Source organism: Salvelinus namaycush, unplaced genomic scaffold (assembly GCF_016432855.1).
Source record: "Salvelinus namaycush isolate Seneca unplaced genomic scaffold, SaNama_1.0 Scaffold403, whole genome shotgun sequence".
In the NCBI taxonomy this organism is placed as follows: Eukaryota; Metazoa; Chordata; class Actinopteri; order Salmoniformes; family Salmonidae; genus Salvelinus; species Salvelinus namaycush.
Genome location: NW_024061042.1, coordinates 58,389 through 82,455, shown reverse-complemented (window position 1 = coordinate 82,455; position 24,067 = coordinate 58,389). Strand labels below are relative to the sequence as shown.

The 24,067-nt window shown below is 48.0% G+C and overlaps 1 protein-coding gene across 3 annotated transcripts; it reads right to left on the bottom strand.

Annotated features, from left to right (window-relative positions):
* Positions 1-65: 65 nt before the first annotated feature.
* On the bottom strand, positions 66-23,977 carry LOC120041085 (cytochrome c1-like). Of its 3 annotated transcripts, none has more exons than XM_038986056.1 (5): positions 23,782-23,977; positions 14,612-14,715; positions 7,506-7,578; positions 3,295-3,452; positions 66-3,219 (listed from the first exon to the last, which is right to left on the bottom strand). In XM_038986056.1, exons 1-5 carry the CDS (start codon positions 23,852-23,854, stop codon positions 2,932-2,934), a joined length of 696 nt encoding a protein of 231 aa, XP_038841984.1. In that variant the 5' UTR covers positions 23,855-23,977; the 3' UTR covers positions 66-2,931. The 3 variants fall into 3 exon arrangements, with proteins under 3 accessions (XP_038841984.1, XP_038841983.1, XP_038841982.1); XM_038986055.1 differs by having other exon boundaries at positions 66-3,294; positions 3,370-3,452; XM_038986054.1 differs by having other exon boundaries at positions 66-3,452.
* Between the last annotated feature and the right edge of the window lie 90 nt (positions 23,978-24,067).

Below are 24,067 nucleotides of genomic sequence, written 5' to 3'. Positions count from 1 at the left end.
TAATACAATAGAAGAAATGGACGCAGTAGAAGAAATGGACGCAGTAGAAGAAATGGACCATAGAAGTAACTGACAACGTCTTTATTGAAGGACTTCAGCTTCCTGAATTACTTCTTCGCTGATACTTTATAAAACATCTCCTTAAAGTTGTCAACAATGGTGCATTATTAGTTGGCCCATGGCGACCATCTCCAGACAGTACAACATTTCCAACGTCGACGGATCGGAGAGGAATAGAACAGCAGTGTTGGAGTGAGATGGTTATTGTAAAATGTTCCCTTAATGTTTACCTTTCACATTTAGGAAATAAAAAGACAAAGACTTGTAACAGCATCGGCGCACGCAAATAAACTAAATGAACACAACGGCTTGGACTTTTCGAAGTTCTACCGAGAGATGGTGGTGAATGATTGGCTGGCTGAAGGAAAAAAAACACTTAGTGTGACAGTATTAGTAGTAGAATGTATGTCTGCATCACAAATGGAACCCTATTCCCTATAAAGCGCACTAGTTTTAACCAGGGCCAATAGGCCACACCATAGGGTTCTGGTGAAACGTAGCGCACTATATAGAGCCCAGCGTCGTCCGGGTTAGGGGAGGGTTTGGCCGGGGTAGGCCGTCATTGTAAATAAGAATTTGTTCTTAACTGACTTGCCTAGTTAAATAAAGGTTACATACAGGGAATCATTTGGGATGCAGCCTGGGGGCATCGTCCTGGACAGCTTCATTACATCATGTAAGTCCTGGCTGGTTTGTGTGTCAGTCACCGTGGTTACAAGGCAAAACTTGAGTGTTGGTTGATTAAACTAGTTGTGGACTCTTCTAGATAAAACATTCCACTAGGTGCTCCACTAGGAGGTAAGGCAGGTAAAGAAGAAATTCACGACTACAGTTTGTTACGTGAGGTTTGAAGTTGAAGGTAGAGGCTCAGGTTCTGTAAACAACAGGTACTTAAAGAAGGTGCATTTTAGTGGAAGTCACTTCCCACCAAGCACTTATCCAAGACCCGCTTTTAATTAAACAATTCCTAGGGCTGCAACGGGCCGCGCCCCTCTCTCCACGGTTATGGTTCCAGGAACTGATAGGGCCACACATTCTTTGTATAAACACTTGTTTAAAATACATGCTGCTTATCGTGGTTTCAAATGATGAATAGCTACACAAATCTCCAGGATGAACCAATAGTTGAAAAGATTAGAAAGGCGGTCTGTATCATCCAATCACAGAGCAGAATACAAGTCATGTGGTTTGTTAGCGAACACATGATGGTACGCAATAGCTGTAGTATCTTCCAATCACAGAGCAGATCCAAGTCAAGTCATCTGTTCGATGCCACATCATGTGGCGCTAACAGATCACGTGACTTGTATCTGCTCTGATTGGACGATACAGGCCGCAAGGCTCCATGGTTAGTGTAGGCTTTGGTGCTCTTTGAAACAAACTGACAGTACAAACGAGATTTCTCAGAGGTTTAAACATTCATAACTGAAGGACACTACATCAACGTAAGACATTGTTTTACAAACTCGGTTGAAAATAGAACGTCTACATTGCACAGTAACATTGCTAGTATTTGATACCACTACGGATTTTGAGGATTGAGAATCCACTTCCTGAACCACTGGTTGCAGCCCTATTTGCTCAGTATTGGGGGCAAGGGGGAACTGATCCCTTATCGGTGCTTGGTGGGGGCAGACTTCTCCCTGGCACAGTGTCTAGGATGTGCTAATAAGGATCAGACAGAGAGTATGTCATAAAGAGATCAGTGAGGACACAGAGAACCAACTGATCCAATTGTTCCCCAACGTTCCAATCACTGGGAGTTCCATTGGGCACTGGAACACTGAGCTTTATGACATCACCGACTAATCCTTCTAGAGCTTATCCCAGGGAGAGGTGTGAGCAGCACTTAGAGGAGGAGAGAGCAGGAAGGAGGAAGCAGGGTTTTGGTCACATTTCACAATAAGATGCAGTTCAAAATGCTTCTCTGACTGGTATATTTATTACTTGCATAATAACCATTTAACCTGCTTGAAGTGCTTATCGTCTCGAGGTTCATCACATGACCTTCCTTTCAATCTGAGTTTGGAGCACGTTCAACGCATCGTCAAAATGGAGTGCAACCTTGAATAGAGCCGAGATAGCAGACTGACATTATGTAGAACTCCTCAATCCATCTGGAATCTTAAGGGACAAAGTCATTCAGACAAAAGTCAAGGAAAAAGAAGGTGCCATTTTCTGTCCTGAATTCTAAGGGCCACTTGGGAAAACTTTACATTAGAAGTGTCCAAAAATGGCAACCTATTCCCTATCTAGTGACAATGTGCTACTTTTGACCAGAGCCTATGGGCCCTATATAGGGAATAGGGTGCCATTTCAGAGGCATATAGGTTTGTGGGTCAGGACAACATGTATCATCATAAATCCAATATCTCCCTTTACATCCCCTTTAACACCTAGGAACTCCTCAGAAAAACAGAGCCAGGAGTTTTCCCCAACAACCATGATCCGACCAGAAAAAATAACCTCCTGTCCCCATTGATAAATACGACCATATTGCTTGACAAATAGACCGGTATTATTTAAAAACCTGAAACGGCTCTGTATTTAGCTGTGGTGTAAAGGAGTCAGAATGAGAAGAGACAGCTGTCCCCGTCACCATGACATCATACCTAACTAAAGTGTTCTTTAACAGAACATAGTCCACCTCCTGCTTCTTATTGTAACATGTGCTAGCAGATAGGGGGCTGTGATCCAAAAAGGAACACTATTCCATACGTAGGGTGCTACTTTAAACCAGGGAAAGTAGTGCACTACATAGGGAATAGGGTGTGGGGGGGTGTCAGGTGTAGGGTTGGGGGGGGGTAGTAGTAAGAGGGACACACCACAGCTAAACACACCCCTCTAGGTTGACCTTTCACCTCTGACCCCTTATGCTGCCACCTCGGCGGCAGGGGCCACTTCTGCCTCAGGGGCGGTGGAAGCCGTCTCGGCCACTACTTCGGCCACAACTTCCTCACCCGCGGCCTCCGCGGCAACGTCCTCTTCCACGACGCCAGGAGCCGCCTCTGCGACAGCCTCGATGACAGCCTCTGCGACAGCCTCCGGGGCAGCTTCTTCCGCAACTTCCACTGCGGGCGCCTCCTCAACTGCGACGACCTCTGGTTCCGCAGCAACCTCTGCAACCGCCTCTACGACGGCAACAGATTCGGCGGCGACCTCTGCTACGACTTCCTCTGCTGCTGCAGGCGCCTCCTCGACGGCGGCTGTCTCAGCGACCACCTCGGCTAACACCTCTGCTACGACTTCCTCTGCTGCTGCAGGCGCCTCCTCGACGGCGGCTGTCTCAGCGACCACCTCGGCTAACACCTCTGCTTCTACTGGTGCCGGTTCTTCTGGGGATTCTACTTCCTCTGCTGCTGGTGCTGCTTCCTCTGCTGCTGGTGCTGCTTCTGGAAGGAGATGGAGCGAGAGAGAGAAGTGGAATAGAGAGAAAGGTGAGGACACGTTCTCATCCCTCCCTACAGGGTTTTGTCCAATTCCAACATCAATCCGCTAAAGACAGATTCTAAATTGTACCATGTGGTCTGGTCCCTGGGTAGAAAATATCCTGATCAGGAACAAAAGGAAAGGTGGATCCAATATGGAGAAAAACACTAAATTAATAACTGCTTTCAGTTATTAGTCCTCTGCTAAGCAGTTAACTACCTTTTAATGTGTGATGCAGTTTGACCTTTGAACCCTCTGGAAACCCCTGAGGCGTATACTATGAATGTAGCTAGATGTACTCAGGCTTCTCTGAAATGAGCTAGCTTCAGTTAGCGAAGGTAGATATTGATTGTGCACCCGTCACTTCCGAGCCTGCTCATGCCAGGCTTGTAACTACATACCGAGTCGAACACCGAATCCGTCATTGACAATGCTGAAACATCAATACATGTGCCAGAGTGACACATTTTTATTTTTGACTAAATCAAATTGAAACAAAAAAAGTCACCCTGCAATTTCAGCAGACTATGGTGTGGAATGGGCTATTAGAAGTACAGTCTCACACACATTGTTTCATCGGTGTTCTTGGTCCCTGTCCCCCCCCCCTATGATAAAATCATTGTATTAGGAACGTTTTACCGCATGTGAAGTTTCAGTCACTAAATGTTTTTTTGTCATATGTATTTGATTGCATCTTTTAACACAAGAACAGTTGATTAATAAAATATTGAGTCAGTCGTCTTCCTCAAACATGGAGAATTAAGAGATGATCCATTCAGAGGGAGGAAATCTAATTGGTCCTCAACTCACGGCTTTAACACTTCATTCAGGATCAGTAGAGTTAGCCTGCCCGGTGCAAGGTAGTTCTGAAGGATTCATTGGCATAGAAAAGTAGCTGGCTAAAAAAGGTGAGCCACATTCGTGTCAGCAGTCATCCTGAGTTGAACTCAGAGTTGACCAGAGACAACTCAAACCACATTCGTCGTTTAGGGCTCCGACCAGGTTGGTGACACCTGCTCAGCTGCAAAGGACCCCTGTGGCTTTGAAAAAAACGTCAAATCCCTATTCCTCATTTCCTTGATTACGCGCCCTCAAAGGTCATTGGAGGAGGGAGGTCAGAGGGGCAAGACCTCGGATCCTTTCCTCCAATGTGCTTTGAGAGAGCGGTGAGGAATAGTGGAATCTAGGATGGGATCTGACAGCTTGTTAATGCCACAGAGGTGAGCTGCAGCTCATTAGGTGTCAACTTAAGGATTGTCAGAGAGTCACTCTTGCCAAAATAAGTCCAATGAGTTTCTATGGCTTGTTTTGGACCGAAGCTTGTCGCCTGCCTTCGCGCCATTGGGACAACAACTCCCATCGTTTTGGTGGAGACATGACATACAGATCTCGGGTCAAAGGGCGTTAATGATTAACAGGGGGAGGCAAGAAATGGAGTGAACAAGGACAGAGGGAGGAAGCCAGGATTTGTTTGACGGCTAGTAACCTTATCGGACACAGCGACAATCCCAAGACGCACCCCATTTCCCTACATAGTGCACTACTTTTGACCAGAGCCCTATGGGCCCTGGTCAAATGTAGTGCACTAAATAGGGAATAGGGTGCCTCTTGGGACGCACAACAAGCCAGAAGGATCAGCTGGAGCAGGGTTAAGAGGTCAAGGTTAACTAGGCTTAACTGAAATCAGCTGGTTTTATAAACAAACCATTATAATAGGTAACAAGGATAATCTCAACTGATTAGCCAGTGGTCTGTATTGGTATTTAAACTGGCCACTGACTAGTTAAATGTCCAGCCACATTCTGTTGTAGAAATATACCCAAGTACACAAACAAGGATAAGATCTCAACTAATTAGCCAGGAATGACAGCAGTAGCCTCAACTTGTTTTAAACTGTATAATTAAGAAGGCGAGGAACTTGGGGTCAGGTACTTTGGGCGATACAGCTCTGACAGACTAAGCAATGAGCAAACATCCAAACATAACATGCAGTCAGGACAAAAACAAGAACAAGCAAATGTAGAAAAGAAAAAAGGGCAACAGGTAGATATGAAGGGAATGAATGAGTTCCCATGGCTTAGTCTGAACTGTGTGGAGTAAAAGGGCAACAGGTAGATATGAAGGGAATGAATGAGTTCCCATGGCTTAGTCTGAACTGTGTGGAGTAAAAGGGCAACAGGTAGATATGAAGGGAATGAATGAGTTCCCATGGCTTAGTCTGAACTGTGTGGAGTAAAAGGGCAACAGGTAGATATGAAGGGAATGAATGAGTTCCCATGGCTTAGTCTGAACTGTGTGGAGTAAAAGGGCAACAGGTAGATATGAAGGGAATGAATGAGTTCCCATGGCTTAGTCTGAACTGTGTGGAGTAAAAGGGCAACAGGTAGATATGAAGGGAATGAATGAGTTCCCATGGCTTAGTCTGAACTGTGTGGAGTAAAAGGGCAACAGGTAGATATGAAGGGAATGAATGAGTTCCCATGGCTTAGTCTGAACTGTGTGGAGATGTGTGCAGGTAGATATGAAGGGAATGAATGAGTTCCCTTAGTCTGAACTGTGTGGAGACGTGTGCAGGTAGATATGAAGGGAATGAATGAGTTCCCATGGCTTAGTCTGAACTGTGTGGAGTAAAAGGGCAATAATAAGCAAGAAAATCTAGATGGACACCAGTAAGAACATCTTTGATCAAAGTTCAGGAGCCAAAGCTCAACATGACCCTTTTCTTTTAAAGTGGGCCCGGATTATGTAGCTATTTTAGAAACAGGTAAAGGAGAGTTTAGAACGTTTAAAGGGGTAGAGTTGGTTGAATACGTGTAGGCCAGGTGTAGAAATCCAAGTTATTATATAAAGTTTTTTGGCTAGCAATGACAAAATGGCTACCAGTGCCAGGTGTATCGGGGGAGGTGTAGAATTTCATTTAAAGTTAATGTGATCGAATAGCGAAGCCTACAAAATGGCGGCTCCCACCACCACAAACGCATGAAATGGCAGTTAGTTAGGCTTTGTTCTGACAGGGAGCTGTAAGATGTTTCATGCCAGGTATGACTAGAGCAGTGTCTCAAATGGCACTCTATCCCCATCACCACAGTGCCGGAGAGACACGATCTGCTAAAGCATTCAAGCTACATTTTTCACAGGCACGCTAAAAAAAAAATCAAAAAAGAACTCCCCCTCTGCCTCGCCTGTAAAACAAAAAGAAGAAACGACATCCGTTGTCTATATATATATATATAGGTTTAGGGTTTGTCTATACACTGTATGGCCACTAGTGTACTAAGGATGGGTGAATGTAGGTAGGAACAGAAAACTAGACTCTACATGAACCAATCAGAGCTCCCAGCGACACCATGTGAACCAAGGAGCTTAGCCCAACAACAGACCAATCAGGCGATCCGGGCACAGGGCCCGGGAACCCCGACAGGTCAATTAATCACTGACAGAAATCAGCCCTGACAGTCTAGATTAATCGCATTCAGAGTGATCATTCCACCATGCTGGCATGTCGGTGGCAGCGCCAAAACAGGGTCCGTGCCAAATGAAAACATTTGGCTAGGCTTAGTGTGGACAAAAACATTATTGTCATGGTTTCAACGTTCTGATGAGACATTCCTTCTCCAACTGACACTAGAACTCTGGCCATTCTTGTCCATTATGATGAGGAATTCTGGAATACTGAGAGTACAAATTCTAGAACTCCCCTAGGATTCTACATTCTATGGTTCTAAATTCTATGGTTCATGTCTATTGGTAGAATGTCAAGAGTGTGGATCAATGGAGCGTGTGGCAATGCAGACAGTAGGCTACTTAGTACTCACCCTTGGGCCTCGAGTTCATCTCAGTGGAGCGTGTGGCAGTGCAGACAGTAGGCTACTTAGTACTCACCCTTGGGCCTCGAGTTCATCTCAGTGGAGCATGTGGCAGTGCAGACAGTAGGCTACTTAGTACTCACCCTTGGGCCTCGAGTTCATCTCAGTGGAGCATGTGGCAGTGCAGACAGTAGGCTACTTAGTACTCACCCTTGGGCCTCAAGTTCATCTCGGCGAGTCTGTCATTGTACCGCTCACTGTCACCATTCACTGTCTTGTAAGCCTGAATGGAACAGACAGACGGAGGTTGGAGGGACACGCCAAATTAAAAGAACACAGAAAGGGAATCTAGCTGCATTTTAAAATGGCTGCCTTAAACTCTAAGTTGAGAAGCTGAATCCTCTCTTCCCTCAGCACTAGTGAGTAACAGTGTAGTGTTAAATAAAGCAGTGTACTAAGCTAACGTCCTTGCCAACAGTTGTCTGTAGAACTGGTATAACGGTCTTTAAAAAGCACCACGGTAAGGGTTCTCCATGACAACAGTTACCACAAGGCTGTACAGTGAGCTCAACGTATCGGGACAGTGACAGTGAGCTCAACGTATCGGGACAGGGACAGTGAGCTCAACGGACAGGGACAGTGAGCTAAACGTATTGGGACAAGGCTGTACAGTGAGCTCAACGTATTGGGACAGGGGCAGTGAGCTCAACGTATCGGGACAGGGGCAGTGAGCTCAACGTATCGGGACAGGGGCAGTGAGCTCAACGTATCGGGACAGGGACAGTGAGCTCAACGTATCGGGACAGTGAGCTCAACGTATCGGGACAGTGACAGTGAGCTCAACGTATCGGGACAGGGACAGTGAGCTCAACGTATCGGGACAGGGACAGTGAGCTCAACGTATCGGGACAGGGACAGTGAGCTCAACGTATCGGGACAGGGACAGTGAGCTCAACGTATCGGGACAGGGACAGTGAGCTCAACGTATCGGGACAGGGACAGTGAGCTCAACGTATCGGGACAGGGACAGTGAGCTCAACGTATCGGGACAGGGACAGTGAGCTCAACGTATCGGGACAGGGACAGTGAGCTCAACGTATCGGGACAGGGACAGTGAGCTCAACGTATCGGGACAGTGACAGTGAGCTCAACGTATCGGGACAAGGCTGTACAGTGAGCTCAACGTATTGGGACAGGGGCAGTGAGCTCAACGTATCGGGACAGTGACAGTGAGCTCAACGTATCGGGACAGGGACAGTGAGCTCAACGTATCGGGACAGTGACAGTGAGCTCAACGTATCGGGACAGTGACAGTGAGCTCAACGTATCGGGACAGGGTCAGTGAGCTCAACGTATCGGGACAGGGACAGTGAGCTCAACGTATCGGGACAGGGACAGTGAGCTCAACGTATCGGGACAGGGACAGTGAGCTCAACGTATCGGGACAGGGACAGTGAGCTCAACGTATCGGGACAGGGACAGTGAGCTCAACGTACTGGGACATGGACAGTGAGCTCAACGTACTGGGACAGGGGCAGTGAGCTCAACGTACTGGGACAGGGACAGTGAGCTCAACGTACTGGGACAGGGACAGTGAGCTCAACGTATTTGGGACAGGGACAGTGAGCTCAACGTATTTGGGACAGGGACAGTGAGCTCAACGTACTGGGACAGGGACAGTGAGCTCAACGTACTGGGACAGGGACAGTGAGCTCAACGTACTGGGACAGGGACAGTGAGCTCAACGTACTGGGACAGGGACAGTGAGCTCAACGTACTGGGACAGGGACAGTGAGCTCAACGTATCGGGACAGGGACAGTGAGCTCAACGTATCGGGACAGGGACAGTGAGCTCAACGTATCGGGACAGGGACAGTGAGCTCAACGTATCGGGACAGGGACAGTGAGCTCAACGTATCGGGACAGTGACAGTGAGCTCAACGTATCGGGACAGTGACAGTGAGCTCAACGTATCGGGACAGGGAAAGTGAGCTCAACGTATCGGGACAGGGACAGTGAGCTCAACGTATCGGGACAGGGACAGTGAGCTCAACGTATCGGGACAGGGACAGTGAGCTCAACGTATCGGGACAGTGACAGTGAGCTCAACGTATCGGGACAGTGACAGTGAGCTCAACGTATCGGGACAGTGACAGTGAGCTCAACGTATCGGGACAGTGACAGTGAGCTCAACGTATCGGGACAGGGACAGTGAGCTCAACGTATCGGGACAGGGACAGTGAGCTCAACGTATCGGGACAGTGACAGTGAGCTCAACGTATCGGGACAGTGACAGTGAGCTCAACGTATCGGAACAGGGACAGTGAGCTCAACGTATCGGGACAGGGACAGTGAGCTCAACGTATCGGGACAGGGACAGTGAGCTCAACGTATGGGGACAAGGCTGTACAGTGAGCTCAACGTATCGGGACAGGGGCAGTGAGCTCAACGTATCGGGACAGTGACAGTGAGCTCAACGTATCGGGACAGTGACAGTGAGCTCAACGTATCGGGACAGTGACAGTGAGCTCAACGTATCGGGACAGTGACAGTGAGCTCAACGTATCGGGACAGTGACAGTGAGCTCAACGTATCGGGACAGTGACAGTGAGCTCAACGTATCGGGACAGGGACAGTGAGCTCAACGTATCGGGACAGTGACAGTGAGCTCAACGTATCGGGACAGTGACAGTGAGCTCAACGTATCGGGACAGTGACAGTGAGCTCAACGTATCGGGACAGTGACAGTGAGCTCAACGTATCGGGACAGTGACAGTGAGCTCAACGTATCGGGACAGGGACAGTGAGCTCAACGTATCGGGACAGGGACAGTGAGCTCAACGTATCGGGACAGTGACAGTGAGCTCAACGTATCGGGACAGTGACAGTGAGCTCAACGTATCGGAACAGGGACAGTGAGCTCAACGTATCGGGACAGGGACAGTGAGCTCAACGTATTGGGACAGGGACAATGAGCTCAACGTATGGGGACAAGGCTGTACAGTGAGCTCAACGTATCGGGACAGGGGCAGTGAGCTCAACGTATCGGGACAGTGACAGTGAGCTCAACGTATCGGGACAGTGACAGTGAGCTCAACGTATCGGGACAGTGACAGTGAGCTCAACGTATCGGGACAGTGACAGTGAGCTCAACGTATCGGGACAGTGACAGTGAGCTCAACGTATCGGGACAGTGACAGTGAGCTCAACGTATCGGGACAGTGACAGTGAGCTCAACGTATCGGGACAGTGACAGTGAGCTCAACGTATCGGGACAGTGACAGTGAGCTCAACGTATCGGGACAGTGACAGTGAGCTCAACGTATCGGGACAGTGACAGTGAGCTCAACGTATCGGGACAGTGACAGTGAGCTCAACGTATCGGGACAGTGACAGTGAGCTCAACGTATCGGGACAGTGACAGTGAGCTCAACGTATCGGGACAGTGACAGTGAGCTCAACGTATCGGAACAGGGACAGTGAGCTCAACGTATCGGGACAGGGACAGTGAGCTCAACGTATTGGGACAGGGACAGTGAGCTCAACGTATGGGGACAAGGCTGTACAGTGAGCTCAACGTATCGGGACAGGGGCAGTGAGCTCAACGTATCGGGACAGTGACAGTGAGCTCAACGTATCGGGACAGTGACAGTGAGCTCAACGTATCGGGACAGTGACAGTGAGCTCAACGTATCGGGACAGTGACAGTGAGCTCAACGTATCGGGACAGTGACAGTGAGCTCAACGTATCGGGACAGTGACAGTGAGCTCAACGTATCGGGACAGTGACAGTGAGCTCAACGTATCGGGACAGTGACAGTGAGCTCAACGTATCGGGACAGTGACAGTGAGCTCAACGTATCGGGACAGTGACAGTGAGCTCAACGTATCGGGACAGTGACAGTGAGCTCAACGTATCGGGACAGTGACAGTGAGCTCAACGTATCGGGACAGGGACAGTGAGCTCAACGTATCGGGACAGTGACAGTGAGCTCAACGTATTGGGACAGGGACAGTGAGCTCAACGTATTGGGACAGGGTCGGTGAGCTCAACGTATGGGGACAAGGCTGTACAGTGAGCTCAACGTATCGGGACAGGGGCAGTGAGCTCAACGTATCGGGACAGTGACAGTGAGCTCAACGTATCGGGACAGGGACAGTGAGCTCAACGTATCGGGACAGTGAGCTCAACGTACTGGGACAGGGACAGTGAGCTCAACGTACTGGGACAGGGACAGTGAGCTCAACGTACTGGGACAAGGACAGTGAGCTCAACGTACTGGGACAGGGACAGTGAGCTCAACGTACTGGGACAGGGACAGTGAGCTCAACGTACTGGGACAGGGACAGTGAGCTCAACGTACTGGGACAGGGACAGTGAGCTCAACGTACTGGGACAGGGACAGTGAGCTCAACGTACTGGGACAGGGACAGTGAGCTCAACGTACTGGGACAGGGACAGTGAGCTCAACGTATCGGGACAGGGACAGGGAGCTCAACGTATTGGGACAGGGACAGGGAGCTCAACGTACTGGGACAGGGACAGTGAGCTCAACGTATCGGGACAGGGACAGTGAGCTCAGCGTATCGGGACAGGGACAGTGAGCTCAACGTATAGGGACAGTGACAGTGAGCTCAACGTATCGGGACAGGGACAGTGAGCTCAACGTACTGGGACAGGGACAGTGAGCTCAACGTATTGGGACAGGGACAGTGAGCTCAACGTATTGGGACAGTGACAGTGAGCTCAACGTACTGGGACAGGGACAGTGAGCTCAACGTACTGGGACTGGTGAACCGTTTAGAAATTACAACACTTTTTGTACATAGTCCTCCTTCCCCATTTAAGGGGACCAAAAGTTTTGGGAGAATTTCACTTGTATGAGTGTTAAAAGTATTCAAAAGTGTAGTATTTGGTCCCATATTCAGAGCACGAAATGACTACATCAAACTTGTGACTATGCTACTTTGTTTTGGTTGTGTTCCAGAATATTTTGTGCCCAATAGAAATAAAATGGTAAATAATGTGTCATTTTAGAGTCACTTATAAATAAGAATAAAATATTATATAGTCATGTGGATGCTACCATGATTACGGACAATCCTGAATGAAATGTGAATAAGGATGAGTGTGAAAGTAACACACCAATATCATACCCCCAAGACATGCTAACCTCTGATCATTACAATTACAGGGGGAGGTTAGCATTTAATATCATACCCCCAAGACATGCTAACCTCTCATCATTACAATTACAGGGGGAGGTTAGCATTTTATATCATACCCCCAAGACATGCTAACCTCTCATCATTACAATTACAGGGGGAGGTTAGCATTTTATATCATACCCCCAAGACATGCTAACCTCTCATCATTACAATTACAGTGGGAAGTTAGCATTTTATATCATACCCCCAAGACATGCTAACCTCTCATCATTACAATTACAGGGGGAGGTTAGCATTTTATATCATACCCCCAAGACATGCTAACCTCTCATCATTACAATTACAGGGGGAGGTTAGCATTTTATATCATACCCCCAAGACATGCTAACCTCTCATCATTACAATTAAAGGGGGAGGTTAGCATTTTGGGGGGGGGGTGGTATGATATTTGTGCGTGAGAGAATTATAGAGCAGGTGTTTAACTGAAGCATAGCCTACCTGTGTTTTGTTCCTAGTTGAGGCGAGTGCTGTTGAGTTTCAGCCACATAAAGAGAGAAATGTGGTTGGGATTTCATCCTACAGTGACGTAATACTATGCTATTATATTGGGTCCTGTAGAATACTATCATTATGTGATCTTGCACACATTCAGTTTTGATCAAACTTTATTAAAACGACCTCCGTTCACCAGAGTAGCCTGTTCTCTACAGGTAGAGGGTCAAGGACATAATAAACACCAGAGTAACCTGTTCTCTACAGGTAGAGAGTCAAGGTGATAATAAACACCAGAGTAGCCTGTTCTCTACAGGTAGAGGGTCAAGGACATAATAAACACCAGAGTAGCCTGTTCTCTACAGGTAGAGGGTCAAGGACATAATAAACACCAGAGTAGCCTGTTCTCTACAGGTAGAGGGTCAAGGACATAATAAACACCAGAGTAGCCTGTTCTCTACAGGTAGAGGGTCAAGGACATAATAAACACCAGAGTAGCCTGTTCTCTACAGGTAGAGGGTCAAGGACATAATAAACACCAGAGTAGCCTGTTCTCTACAGGTAGAGGGTCAAGGTGATAATAAACACCAGAGTAGCCTGTTCTCTACAGGTAGAGGGTCAAGGACATAATAAACACCAGAGTAGCCTGTTCTCTACAGGTAGAGGGTCAAGGACATAATAAACACCAGAGTAGCCTGTTCTCTACAGGTAGAGGGTCAAGGACATAATAAACACCAGAGTAGCCTGTTCTCTACAGGTAGAGGGTCAAGTACATAATAAACACCAGCAGAACGTAATACCATCTTTAGTCCGGAGGAGAAACGGGCAGAGAAAAGCTGGGGTCCGCAGCCACTCCTCACATTGTTCCCTAACCAAACCACAGGCCTGGGATCATGTGTCCTAATGTTTATGCATTGTTCCCTAACCAAACCACAGGCCTGGGATCATGTGTCCTAATGTTTATGCATTGTTCCCTAACCAAACCACAGGCCTGGGATCATGTGTACTAATGTTTATGCATTGTTCCCTAACCAAACCACTGGCCTGGGGTCATGTGTCCTAATGTTTATGCATTGTTCCCTAACCAAACCACTGGCCTGGGGTCATGTGTCCTAATGTTTATGCATTGTTCCCTAACCAAACCACTGGCCTGGGGTCATTGTTCCCTAACCAAACCACTGGCCTGGGGTCATGTGTACTAATGTTTATGCATTGTTCCCTAACCAAACCACTGGCCTGGGGTCATGTGTCCTAATGTTTATGCATTGTTCCCTAACCAAACCACTGGCCTGGGGTCATGTGTCCTAATGTTTATGCATTGGATTAAAGTGTGGAAAACTGACCTGGGAAGAGTCAGTAAAAATCAATACTTGTGTCAATATGCTTGAAAGTAAACTATATAGCATGCTTAGTTCAAGTTAACCGTCAGGCACAGACTTCAGATCAGTGTGCGCTCTCCAGATCACCTTAACCATTATGGGAGGAAACAAAAACTGACCTAAGAGTGTCTAGGGTGATACTCAAATAGTAGAATACGGTTTTGAGTAGATGGTGCCCTTCAGGAACCAATCTGATCTAGGATCAGCATGTACTGCCCAGGCCTTATCCTTTAACATTAGGTACACACACACTACCGACCTTGAATCAGTACTTACGTAGACTACAGCGGCAGTTAGGCCTCCTCCACACAGAACGGCGTACGCCACGTTGGTAGCAGAGCCACCGGGGATCCCGACGGACATCTGCCGCACTGGAACCACTAAGGAGACACAGTGGAGAGGGGGACATGGTTAGGGGACGGACCAGAAGAGACAGCTACCAAAGACTGTGGATAATGAAGATGTCATAAAGGCGGTTGACCAGTTTACCAAAAATGGTCACGGTTCCTGTCTGTGAAAGATTCTTCCAAGTAGCAGCCACCCCCGTAAAGCACGGAGGAGGTGTGATGGTGATTTGCTGGTGACACAAATTTATTTCGATTTCAAGGCACACTTAACCAGCGATACGCCATCCCATCTGGTTGGCGCTTAATGGGACTATCATTTGTTTTTCAACAGGACAAAGACCCAACACACCTCCAGGCTGCATAAGGGCTGTTTGACCAAGAAGGAGAGTGATGGAGTGCTGCATCAGATGACCTGGCCTCCACAAATCACCCGACCTCAACTCAATTGAGATGGTTTGGGATGAGTTGGACCGCAGAGTGAAGGAAAAGTAGCCAACAAGTGCTCAGTACATGTGAGAACTCCTTCAAGACTGTTGGAAAAGTATTCCAGGTGAAACTGGTTGAGAGAATGCCAAGAGTGTGCAAAGCTGTCATCAAAGCAAACGGTGGCTACTTTGAGGAATCTAAAATATATATTCAGATTTATTTAACACTTTTTTGGTTACTACATGATTCCATATGTGTTATTTCATAGTTTTGACGTCTTCACTATTATTCTACAATGTAGAAAACAGTAGAAATAAAGAAAACCCCTTGAATGAGTAGGTGTGTCCAAACCTTGACTGGTACTGTAGATACAGAGGGAGATACACATATATACAAACTATAAAGCATGTAAATATATGAATAGAAAGCAAGTTGTACACTTTTTGTTCATCTACTCAGACAGTAAGGAAGATGCTAGTTTTGCATTGGACAGATGACCATGCCATGTCAATGGACCCACTATGATTTCTGTATGGGCCCTAATGATCCATTTCTTGCATTGTCAATCTATGCATATCTAATGTTATCCTCCGTCATGATCAACCTTGTTCTACTACAGGGCCTGGGTTCATCCGGTCCAGCCATCTTTCCACTCAGGGCATCAGTTGTGTTCTGGTACCATGGCAACAAGCCTCTATCCCTCTTAATCCCGTTAAACAAGAGAGATACAGTAGCACCATTCATGTGACACAGCAGAGCAGAGGCAGCGGAAAGTGTTAGCATAAGCTAAGCGCAACTAGCCAACCAATCCCAGTCCAGCCTACCAAGCTAAACGCAACTAGCCAACCAATCCCAGTCCATCCTACCAAGCTAAAACGCAACTAGCCAACCAATCCCAGTCCAGCCTACCAAGCTAAACGCGACTAGCCAACCAATCCCAGTCCATCCTACCAAGCTAAAACGCGACTAGCCAACCAATCCCAGTCCATCCTACCAAGCTAAAACGCAACTAGACAACCAATCCCAGTCCATCCTACCAAGCTAAAACGCGACTAGCCAACCAATCCCAGTCCGTCCTACCAAGCTAAACGCGACTAGTCAACCTATCCTAGTTTATCCTACCAAGCTAAACGCAACTAGCCAACCAATCCCAGTCCATCCTACCAAGCTAAACGCGACTAGCCAACCAATCCTAGTCCAGCCTACCAAGCTAAACACGACTAGCCAACCAATCCCAGTCCAGCCTACCAAGCTAAACACGACTAGCCAACCAATCCCAGTCCATCCTACCAAGCTAAACACGACTAGCCAACCAATCCCAGTCCGTCCTACCAAGCTAAACGCGACTAGTCAACCTATCCTAGTTTATCCTACCAAGCTAAACGCAACTAGCCAACCAATCCCAGTCCATCCTACCAAGCTAAACGCGACTAGCCAACCAATCCTAGTCCAGCCTACCAAGCTAAACACGACTAGCCAACCAATCCCAGTCCATCCTACCAAGCTAAACACGACTAGCCAACCTATCCCAGTCCATCCTACCAAGCTAAAACGCAACTAGCCAACCAATCCCAGTCCGTCCTACCAAGCTAAAACACAACTAGCCAACCAATCCCAGTCCATCCTAGTCCAGACCTGGGTTCAAATAATATTTGAAATAATTTCAAGTAGTTTCTGTGGTTGATTGATCTTGCCTGGCTTAATGGACCAACAGACGGACCAAACCCCACCCATCCGGTGCTCCTAAAAGCCTGGAGCAAAAGCTCAACAGGTATTTGAAAGATTTCAAACAGTGTTTGAACACAGATGTATTCTAGTCCTTGTTTTATGTCTGATACTGTGTTTGAACACAGATGTATTCTAGTCCTTGTTTTATGTCTGATACTGTGTTTGAACACAGATGTATTCTAGTCCTTGTTTTATGTCTGATACTGTGTTTGATTGGACAACCCCCAAGAAACATGTCCTGCTTTCTAAACCCCTCCCCATCTAAACACATGTCATTTGGGTTAACGCCACTTGACTCTTTGCCAATAGCATAGTGTTGATGTAAAATCCCTGTCAGACTGTAGGACACCGAATCATCTTTACAGAACCTTCATATTAACGACACTAAAGAAAGACCCAAATGCAGCAATAGAGATGTGAGATAAGACCATAAATCTCCATAATGGGTTGTTATTGTTGTTGTGTGTGGGTGGCATGGTCCACATGGCCAGTAGGGCTGGGTGGACAGCAGTAGCCTAGTCTTCAGTAAACAGACTGCCAGGGTTGTTGTGTGTGGGTGGCATGGTCCACATGGCCAGTAGGGCTGGGTGGACAGCAGTAGCCTAGTCTTCAGTAAACAGACTGCCAGGGTTGTTGTGTGGGTGGCATGGTCCACATGGCCAGTAGGGCTGGGTGGATAGCAGTAGCCTAGTCTTCAGTAAACAGACTGCCAGGGTTGTTGTGTGTGGGTGGCATGGTCCACATGGCCAGTAGGGCTGGGTGGATAGCAGTAGCCTAGTCCTCAGTAAACAGACTGCCAGGGTTGTTGTGTGTGGGTGGCATGGTCCACATGGCCAGTAGGGCTGGGTGGATAGCAGTAGCCTAGTCCTCAGTAAACAGACTGCCAGGGTTGTTGTGTGTGGGTGGCATGGTCCACATGGCCAGTAGGGCTGGGTGGATAGCAGTAGCCTAGTCTTCAGTAAACAGACTGCCAGGGTTGTTGTGTGTGGGTGGCATGGTCCACATGGCCAGTAGGGCTGGGTGGACAGCAGTAGCCTAGTCTTCAGTAAACAGACTGACAGGGTTGACAGGATTGGCTCTCCTCAGGCTAAATAGCATGATCCCATCAACACTGGCAATGGTGGAGCATTTAGAACACAGACATAAATAAACCCTCGTCCTTCCTGGACCAAAGATCCTCTCCTCTGCTGCACCGTCACCCAAACACTCCCTCAAATCACACACACACACAACCAGTCAATCACACACACACCTGGACCAAAGATCCTCTCCTCTGCTACACCGTCACCCAAACACTCCCTCAAATCACACACACACACACACCATAGAAACGGCACAGCCACACGACATAAACCCAGTCAACTACACAGGTAAACGTGGCCGTGTTCTGCTGTCTAGTTCTGCTGTTAGTCCATTAGAGACAGTAAAGTACTGCTATAGACGAATGTATACATTCAGCCCTGAGTAGAAAACACCAGGCATATAACTGTACCGGGGTGGTGTACAGGGGACTAGGTTCAAAGTTCAACATGTGTCCCAGAATGCAAAGGTCTGGCAGAGGGGCGCCTACAGGGCAAAACAAGAGAGACACTTTCTGTAAGTGGTGCCTCTGTGGTGTGTGCTCATGAGGTGTGTGTGTGTGTCTGTTTCCGCACCTGTCTCTGGGTGACTGTGTGAGCAACATATGTGTTCTATAAGAGGTGTGTGTTCACCTGTCTCTGGTTGAGAGAGTGTGTGTTCACCTGTCTCTGGGTGAGAGAGTGTGTGTTCACCTGTCTCTGGGTGAGAGAGTGTGTGTTCACCTGTCTCTGGGTGACTGTGTGAGCAACATATGTGTTCTATAAGAGGTGTGTGTTCACCTGTCTCTGGTTGAGAGAGTGTGTGTTCACCTGTCTCTGGGTGAGAGAGTGTGTGTTCACCTGTCTCTGGGTGAGAGAGTGTGTGTTCACCTGTCTCTGGGTGACTGTGTGAGCAACATATGTGTTCTATAAGAGGTGTGTGTTCACCTGTCTCTGGTTGAGAGAGTGTGTGTTCACCTGTCTCTGGGTGAGAGAGTGTGTGTTCACCTGTCTCTGGGTGAGAGAGTGTGTGTTTACCTGTCTCTGGTTGAGAGAGTGTGTGTTTACCTGTCTCTGGTTGAGAGAGTGTGTGTTTACCTGTCTCTGGTTGAGAGAGTGTGTGTTTACCTGTCTCTGGTTGAGAGAGTGTGTGTTTACCTGTCTCTGGTTGAGAGAGTGTGTGTTTACCTGTCTCTGGTTGAGAGAGTGTGTGTTTACCTGTCTCTGGTTGAGAGAGTGTGTGTTTACCTGTCTCTGGTTGAGAGAGTTTGTGTTTACCTGTCTCTGGTTGAGAGAGTTTGTGTTTACCTGTCTCTGGTTGAGTGTGTGTGTTTGTGTTTACCTGTCTCTGGTTGAGTGTGTGTGTTTGTGTTTACCTGTCTCTGGTTGAGTGTGTGTGTTTGTGTTTACCTGTCTCTGGTTGAGTGTGTGTGTTTGTGTTTACCTGTCTCTGGTTGAGTGTGTGTGTTTGTGTTTACCTGTCTCTGGTTGAGTGTGTGTGTTTGTGTGCACCTGTCTCTGGTTGAGTGTGTGTGTTTGTGTGCACCTGTCTCTGGGTGAGAGAGTGTGTGTGCACCTGTCTCTGGGTGAGAGAGTGTGTGTGCACCTGTCTCTGGGTGAGAGAGTGTGTGTGCACCTGTCTCTGGGTGAGAGAGTGTGTGTGCACCTGTCTCTGGGTGAGAGAGTGTGTGTGCACCTGTCTCTGGGTGAGAGAGTGTGTGTGCACCTGTCTCTGGGTGAGAGAGTGTGTGTGCACCTGTCTCTGGGTGAGAGAGTGTGTGTGCACCTGTCTCTGGGTGAGAGAGTGTGTGTGCACCTGTCTCTGGGTGAGAGAGTGTGTGTGCACCTGTCTCTGGGTGAGAGAGTGTGTGTGCACCTGTCTCTGGGTGAGAGAGTGTGTGTGCACCTGTCTCTGGGTGAGAGAGTGTGTGTGCACCTGTCTCTGGGTGAGAGAGTGTGTGTGCACCTGTCTCTGGGTGAGAGAGTGTGTGTGCACCTGTCTCTGGGTGAGAGAGTGTGTGTGCACCTGTCTCTGGGTGAGAGAGTGTGTGTGCACCTGTCTCTGGGTGAGAGAGTGTGTGTGCACCTGTCTCTGGGTGAGAGAGTGTGTGTGCACCTGTCTCTGGGTGAGAGAGTGTGTGTGCACCTGTCTCTGGGTGAGAGAGTGTGTGTGCACCTGTCTCTGGGTGAGAGAGTGTGTGTGCACCTGTCTCTGGGTGAGAGAGTGTGTGTGCACCTGTCTCTGGGTGAGAGAGTGTGTGTGCACCTGTCTCTGGGTGAGAGAGTGTGTGTGCACCTGTCTCTGGGTGAGAGAGTGTGTGTGCACCTGTCTCTGGGTGAGAGAGTGTGTGTGCACCTGTCTCTGGGTGAGAGAGTGTGTGTGCACCTGTCTCTGGGTGAGAGAGTGTGTGTGCACCTGTCTCTGGGTGAGAGAGTGTGTGTGCACCTGTCTCTGGGTGAGAGAGTGTGTGTGCACCTGTCTCTGGGTGAGAGAGTGTGTGTGCACCTGTCTCTGGGTGAGAGAGTGTGTGTGCACCTGTCTCTGGGTGAGAGAGTGTGTGTGCACCTGTCTCTGGGTGAGAGAGTGTGTGTGCACCTGTCTCTGGGTGAGAGAGTGTGTGTGCACCTGTCTCTGGGTGAGAGAGTGTGTGTGCACCTGTCTCTGGGTGAGAGTGTGTGTGTGCACCTGTCTCTGGGTGAGAGTGTGTGTGTGCACCTGTCTCTGGGTGAGAGTGTGTGTGTGCACCTGTCTCTGGGTGAGAGTGTGTGTGTGCACCTGTCTCTGGGTGAGAGAGTGTGTGTGCACCTGTCTCTGGGTGAGAGAGTGTGTGTGCACCTGTCTCTGGGTGAGAGAGTGTGTGTGCACCTGTCTCTGGGTGAGAGAGTGTGTGTGCACCTGTCTCTGGGTGAGAGAGTGTGTGTGCACCTGTCTCTGGGTGAGAGAGTGTGTGTGCACCTGTCTCTGGGTGAGAGAGTGTGTGTGCACCTGTCTCTGGGTGAGAGAGTGTGTGTGCACCTGTCTCTGGGTGAGAGAGTGTGTGTGCACCTGTCTCTGGGTGAGAGAGTGTGTGTGCACCTGTCTCTGGGTGAGAGAGTGTGTGTGCACCTGTCTCTGGGTGAGAGAGTGTGTGTGCACCTGTCTCTGGGTGAGAGTGTGTGTGTGCACCTGTCTCTGGGTGAGAGTGTGTGTGTGCACCTGTCTCTGGGTGAGAGTGTGTGTGTGCACCTGTCTCTGGGTGAGAGTGTGTGTGTGCACCTGTCTCTGGGTGAGAGTGTGTGTGTAGAGCAGCCCAGGCTGCAGTAAGGGAACAATGTACAGAAGGGAGCTCTCCACCTCCACCACCCCTCTCCCCTGTTCCTTCCATGTAGAGTATCACATTTCATCCTGCAGCTCTGCAGAGAATACATGTACCCTGCCATGCTGACTCCTCATCTACCCCCCCTGATAGAGGTCAACAGAACCACATGTACCCTACCATGCTGACTCCTCATCTACCCCCCCTGATAGAGGTCAACAGAACCACATGTACCCTACCATGCTGACTCCTCATCTACCCCCCCTGATAGAGGTCAACAGAACCACATGTACCCTACCATGCTGACTCCTCATCTACCCCCCCCACCCCCCCCTGATAGAGGTCAACAGAACCACATGTACCCTACCATGCTGACTCCTCATCTCCCCCCCCCCCCCTCTGATAGAGGTCAACAGAACCACATGTACCCTACCATGCTGACTCCTCATCTCCCCCCCCCCCTCTGATAGAGGTCAACAGAACCACATGTAACACTTCAGTGAGCTGATCAGACACATAAATCTGATCAGCTCCATAGATTACAGAAGCAACCTACATAACATCCCAGAACTCGGACCAATAGTTTTGTGCTTCACACAGGGCGGCAGGTAGCCTAGCGGTATCCTCATGGTAAGAGTGTTGGGCCAGTAACCAAAAGGTTGCTCGATCGAATCCCCGAGCTGACAAGGTAAAAATATGTTGTTCTGTCCCTGAACAAGGCAGTTAACCCACTGTTCCTAGGCCTTCATTGAAAATAAGAATTTGTTCTTAACTGACTTGCCTAGTTAAATAAAGGTTAAATAAATTTAAAAAAAACTTTTACATAGAGGCCATTTAGCAGACTCTGGTCCAGAGAGACACAGTCAATACATTCTACCAAGGAAGGACAAGACACATCACAACAGTCATTGCCAGTAAAACGTTCCTCAAAAAACCCATCCATCAGTTGTTACCAGACACTGATCCTGGTTGACCCAGAGCTACTCTGCTGCTCTCTCTAATCCCATGGCACAGCAAGTGGCCCCCTGTCTGTTCCTGTGAAGGCCCAGTTATTTATACAGGTAGCTAGGTACTAATCAGTTAAGCTGAGCTAGAGGTCAGACGTGTCACAGACACACGAGATCCCAGTTTCCTCCCTGACAGCCAATCACAGCACAGTAGCATTGAACCCCCCCCCCCACCACCGATTCCTTCCAACTGAATAGAGACCATTCACACCAGTGGCACAACACAGGACTATACATGCATGAAGAAGTACCCGCCCCCTACGTAGGCCCAAAGCCTAACCATGAGGCCCATCTGCCCTAGACCTAGTAATGACTAGTGATCAATACGTCATTAGTCAGCTAAATATAATCCAGAGCAGGGTGTGCAGAAACACACAGAGCAGGGTGTGCAGAAACACACAGAGCAGGGTGTGCAGAAATACACAGAGGATAAAGCTACTGTTACAATGCATGTCTATGCTTCTAGCTGTAGATCAGGGGGAATATACATCCTAGTGTCAAAACATGGAGAGGATGAAGAGTCTAACATTTATAAAACAGGAAATTAAACCAGCACGGTTCATATCTCCCTCAGGGCAAATTCCTTACGCAACAAAGCACATAGGGATTCTAGATCCGGAATGAAGCCAGACTAGAACTAGTCTATCGATGAAGCTCGTGCATGGGAAAGTAGCTAGACTAAAAATACAACCCAAATCCTCTCTTCCCCTTGCTTTCACTCAAACCCACACAAAGCTATGAACCAAACAATAACATGTTCTCTCTCCCTGACAAAACGCTTTGATGAGTCGGGGAGAATGAATTCAACATAACAATCAATTTGGATTATAGAGTTTGACGCCTCTGCAGAACTCGACAGGTCAAATTCAAGTAGGGCTGCTATAGACTAATCCAATAATCTATATACACACACAACCCCTATCCTATACACGCGCTACCATCACACGCGAAGAATATCCATAGGACATCATATAGACTACAACATCTCCACTTAGTCTTCAAAAAAAACAACGATTTAAGGGGATATATCAGATAAATACATGCACTTGATGCTTTGACGTTACATAACACCGATTATGTAGGTTTTTAGACGGGGATGCGCTGTTTCGTAACTAAATTGTGCAGAACTGCATGTTCTAATCTGTGTGGACATGGACACACCTCCCCAACGGAAAAGGGGGCGTACTGCCTCAACAAGCGCTCAGCAATAATGTAAGAATGAAATGATTACATGTAACTTTTCTTGCAATGTTTTTTCAATAAACTAGTAAAGAATGACGCAGTGGATCATCCTGGAATGAATAAAGTACATAAATGTCGCGCAATTTGAAGGAAACTGCATTGATTGAAAAATCCATACAAAATTCACCCAATATTGGACAAACAGTCCAAATGTATAAAATCAAGCTCAACTGTTTACACAGACGGTCATTAAAACCAACTGTAATTGCATTGACCTTCGCGTCAATCCCCACATCACGCACGCGTGACGCGTTAGCTAGGATGCAACAAACGCTTAATATAAAAATGCCCCAAACAAATACAATATACTCCATCAAATTGGACCTCTTCTAATCCACTCACCATTTCTGGATAAGGGTAGGGCGACTGTCATTCGTGTCAGGAGTCTCTGCCAAGCCGATCTACAGAAAAACATTTCTGATCAAATCCAAGATCTAGTGTACAGTGCGTGTGTTGGTACAGGAGGCTTGCTGGATGACTGAGAAGAGACCAGCTGTGATCACGCAACTACAGACTGCGCTCGTTAGAGTGGAGGCAGAGAATTCACAAAAGAGAGAAACCACCCTCCCCCCGCCTCTTTATAAACGTCATCCCCGACAGGTCAAAGGTTGACTTGACATGACACGTG

Bases quoted from the DNA above. Each gene is read 5' to 3' on its own strand.
- LOC120041085 (XM_038986054.1), bottom strand. From the start codon at position 23,854: ATGTTTTTCTGTAGATCGGCTTGGCAGAGACTCCTGACACGAATGACA. The intron at 14,716-23,781 runs GTGAGTGGATTA...GTGTCTCCTTAG, and splicing joins CCTACCCTTATCCAGAAATG to TGGTTCCAGTGCGGCAGATG. The intron at 3,453-7,505 runs GTGAGTACTAAG...ATCTCCTTCCAG, and splicing joins GATGAACTTGAGGCCCAAGG to AAGCAGCACCAGCAGCAGAG.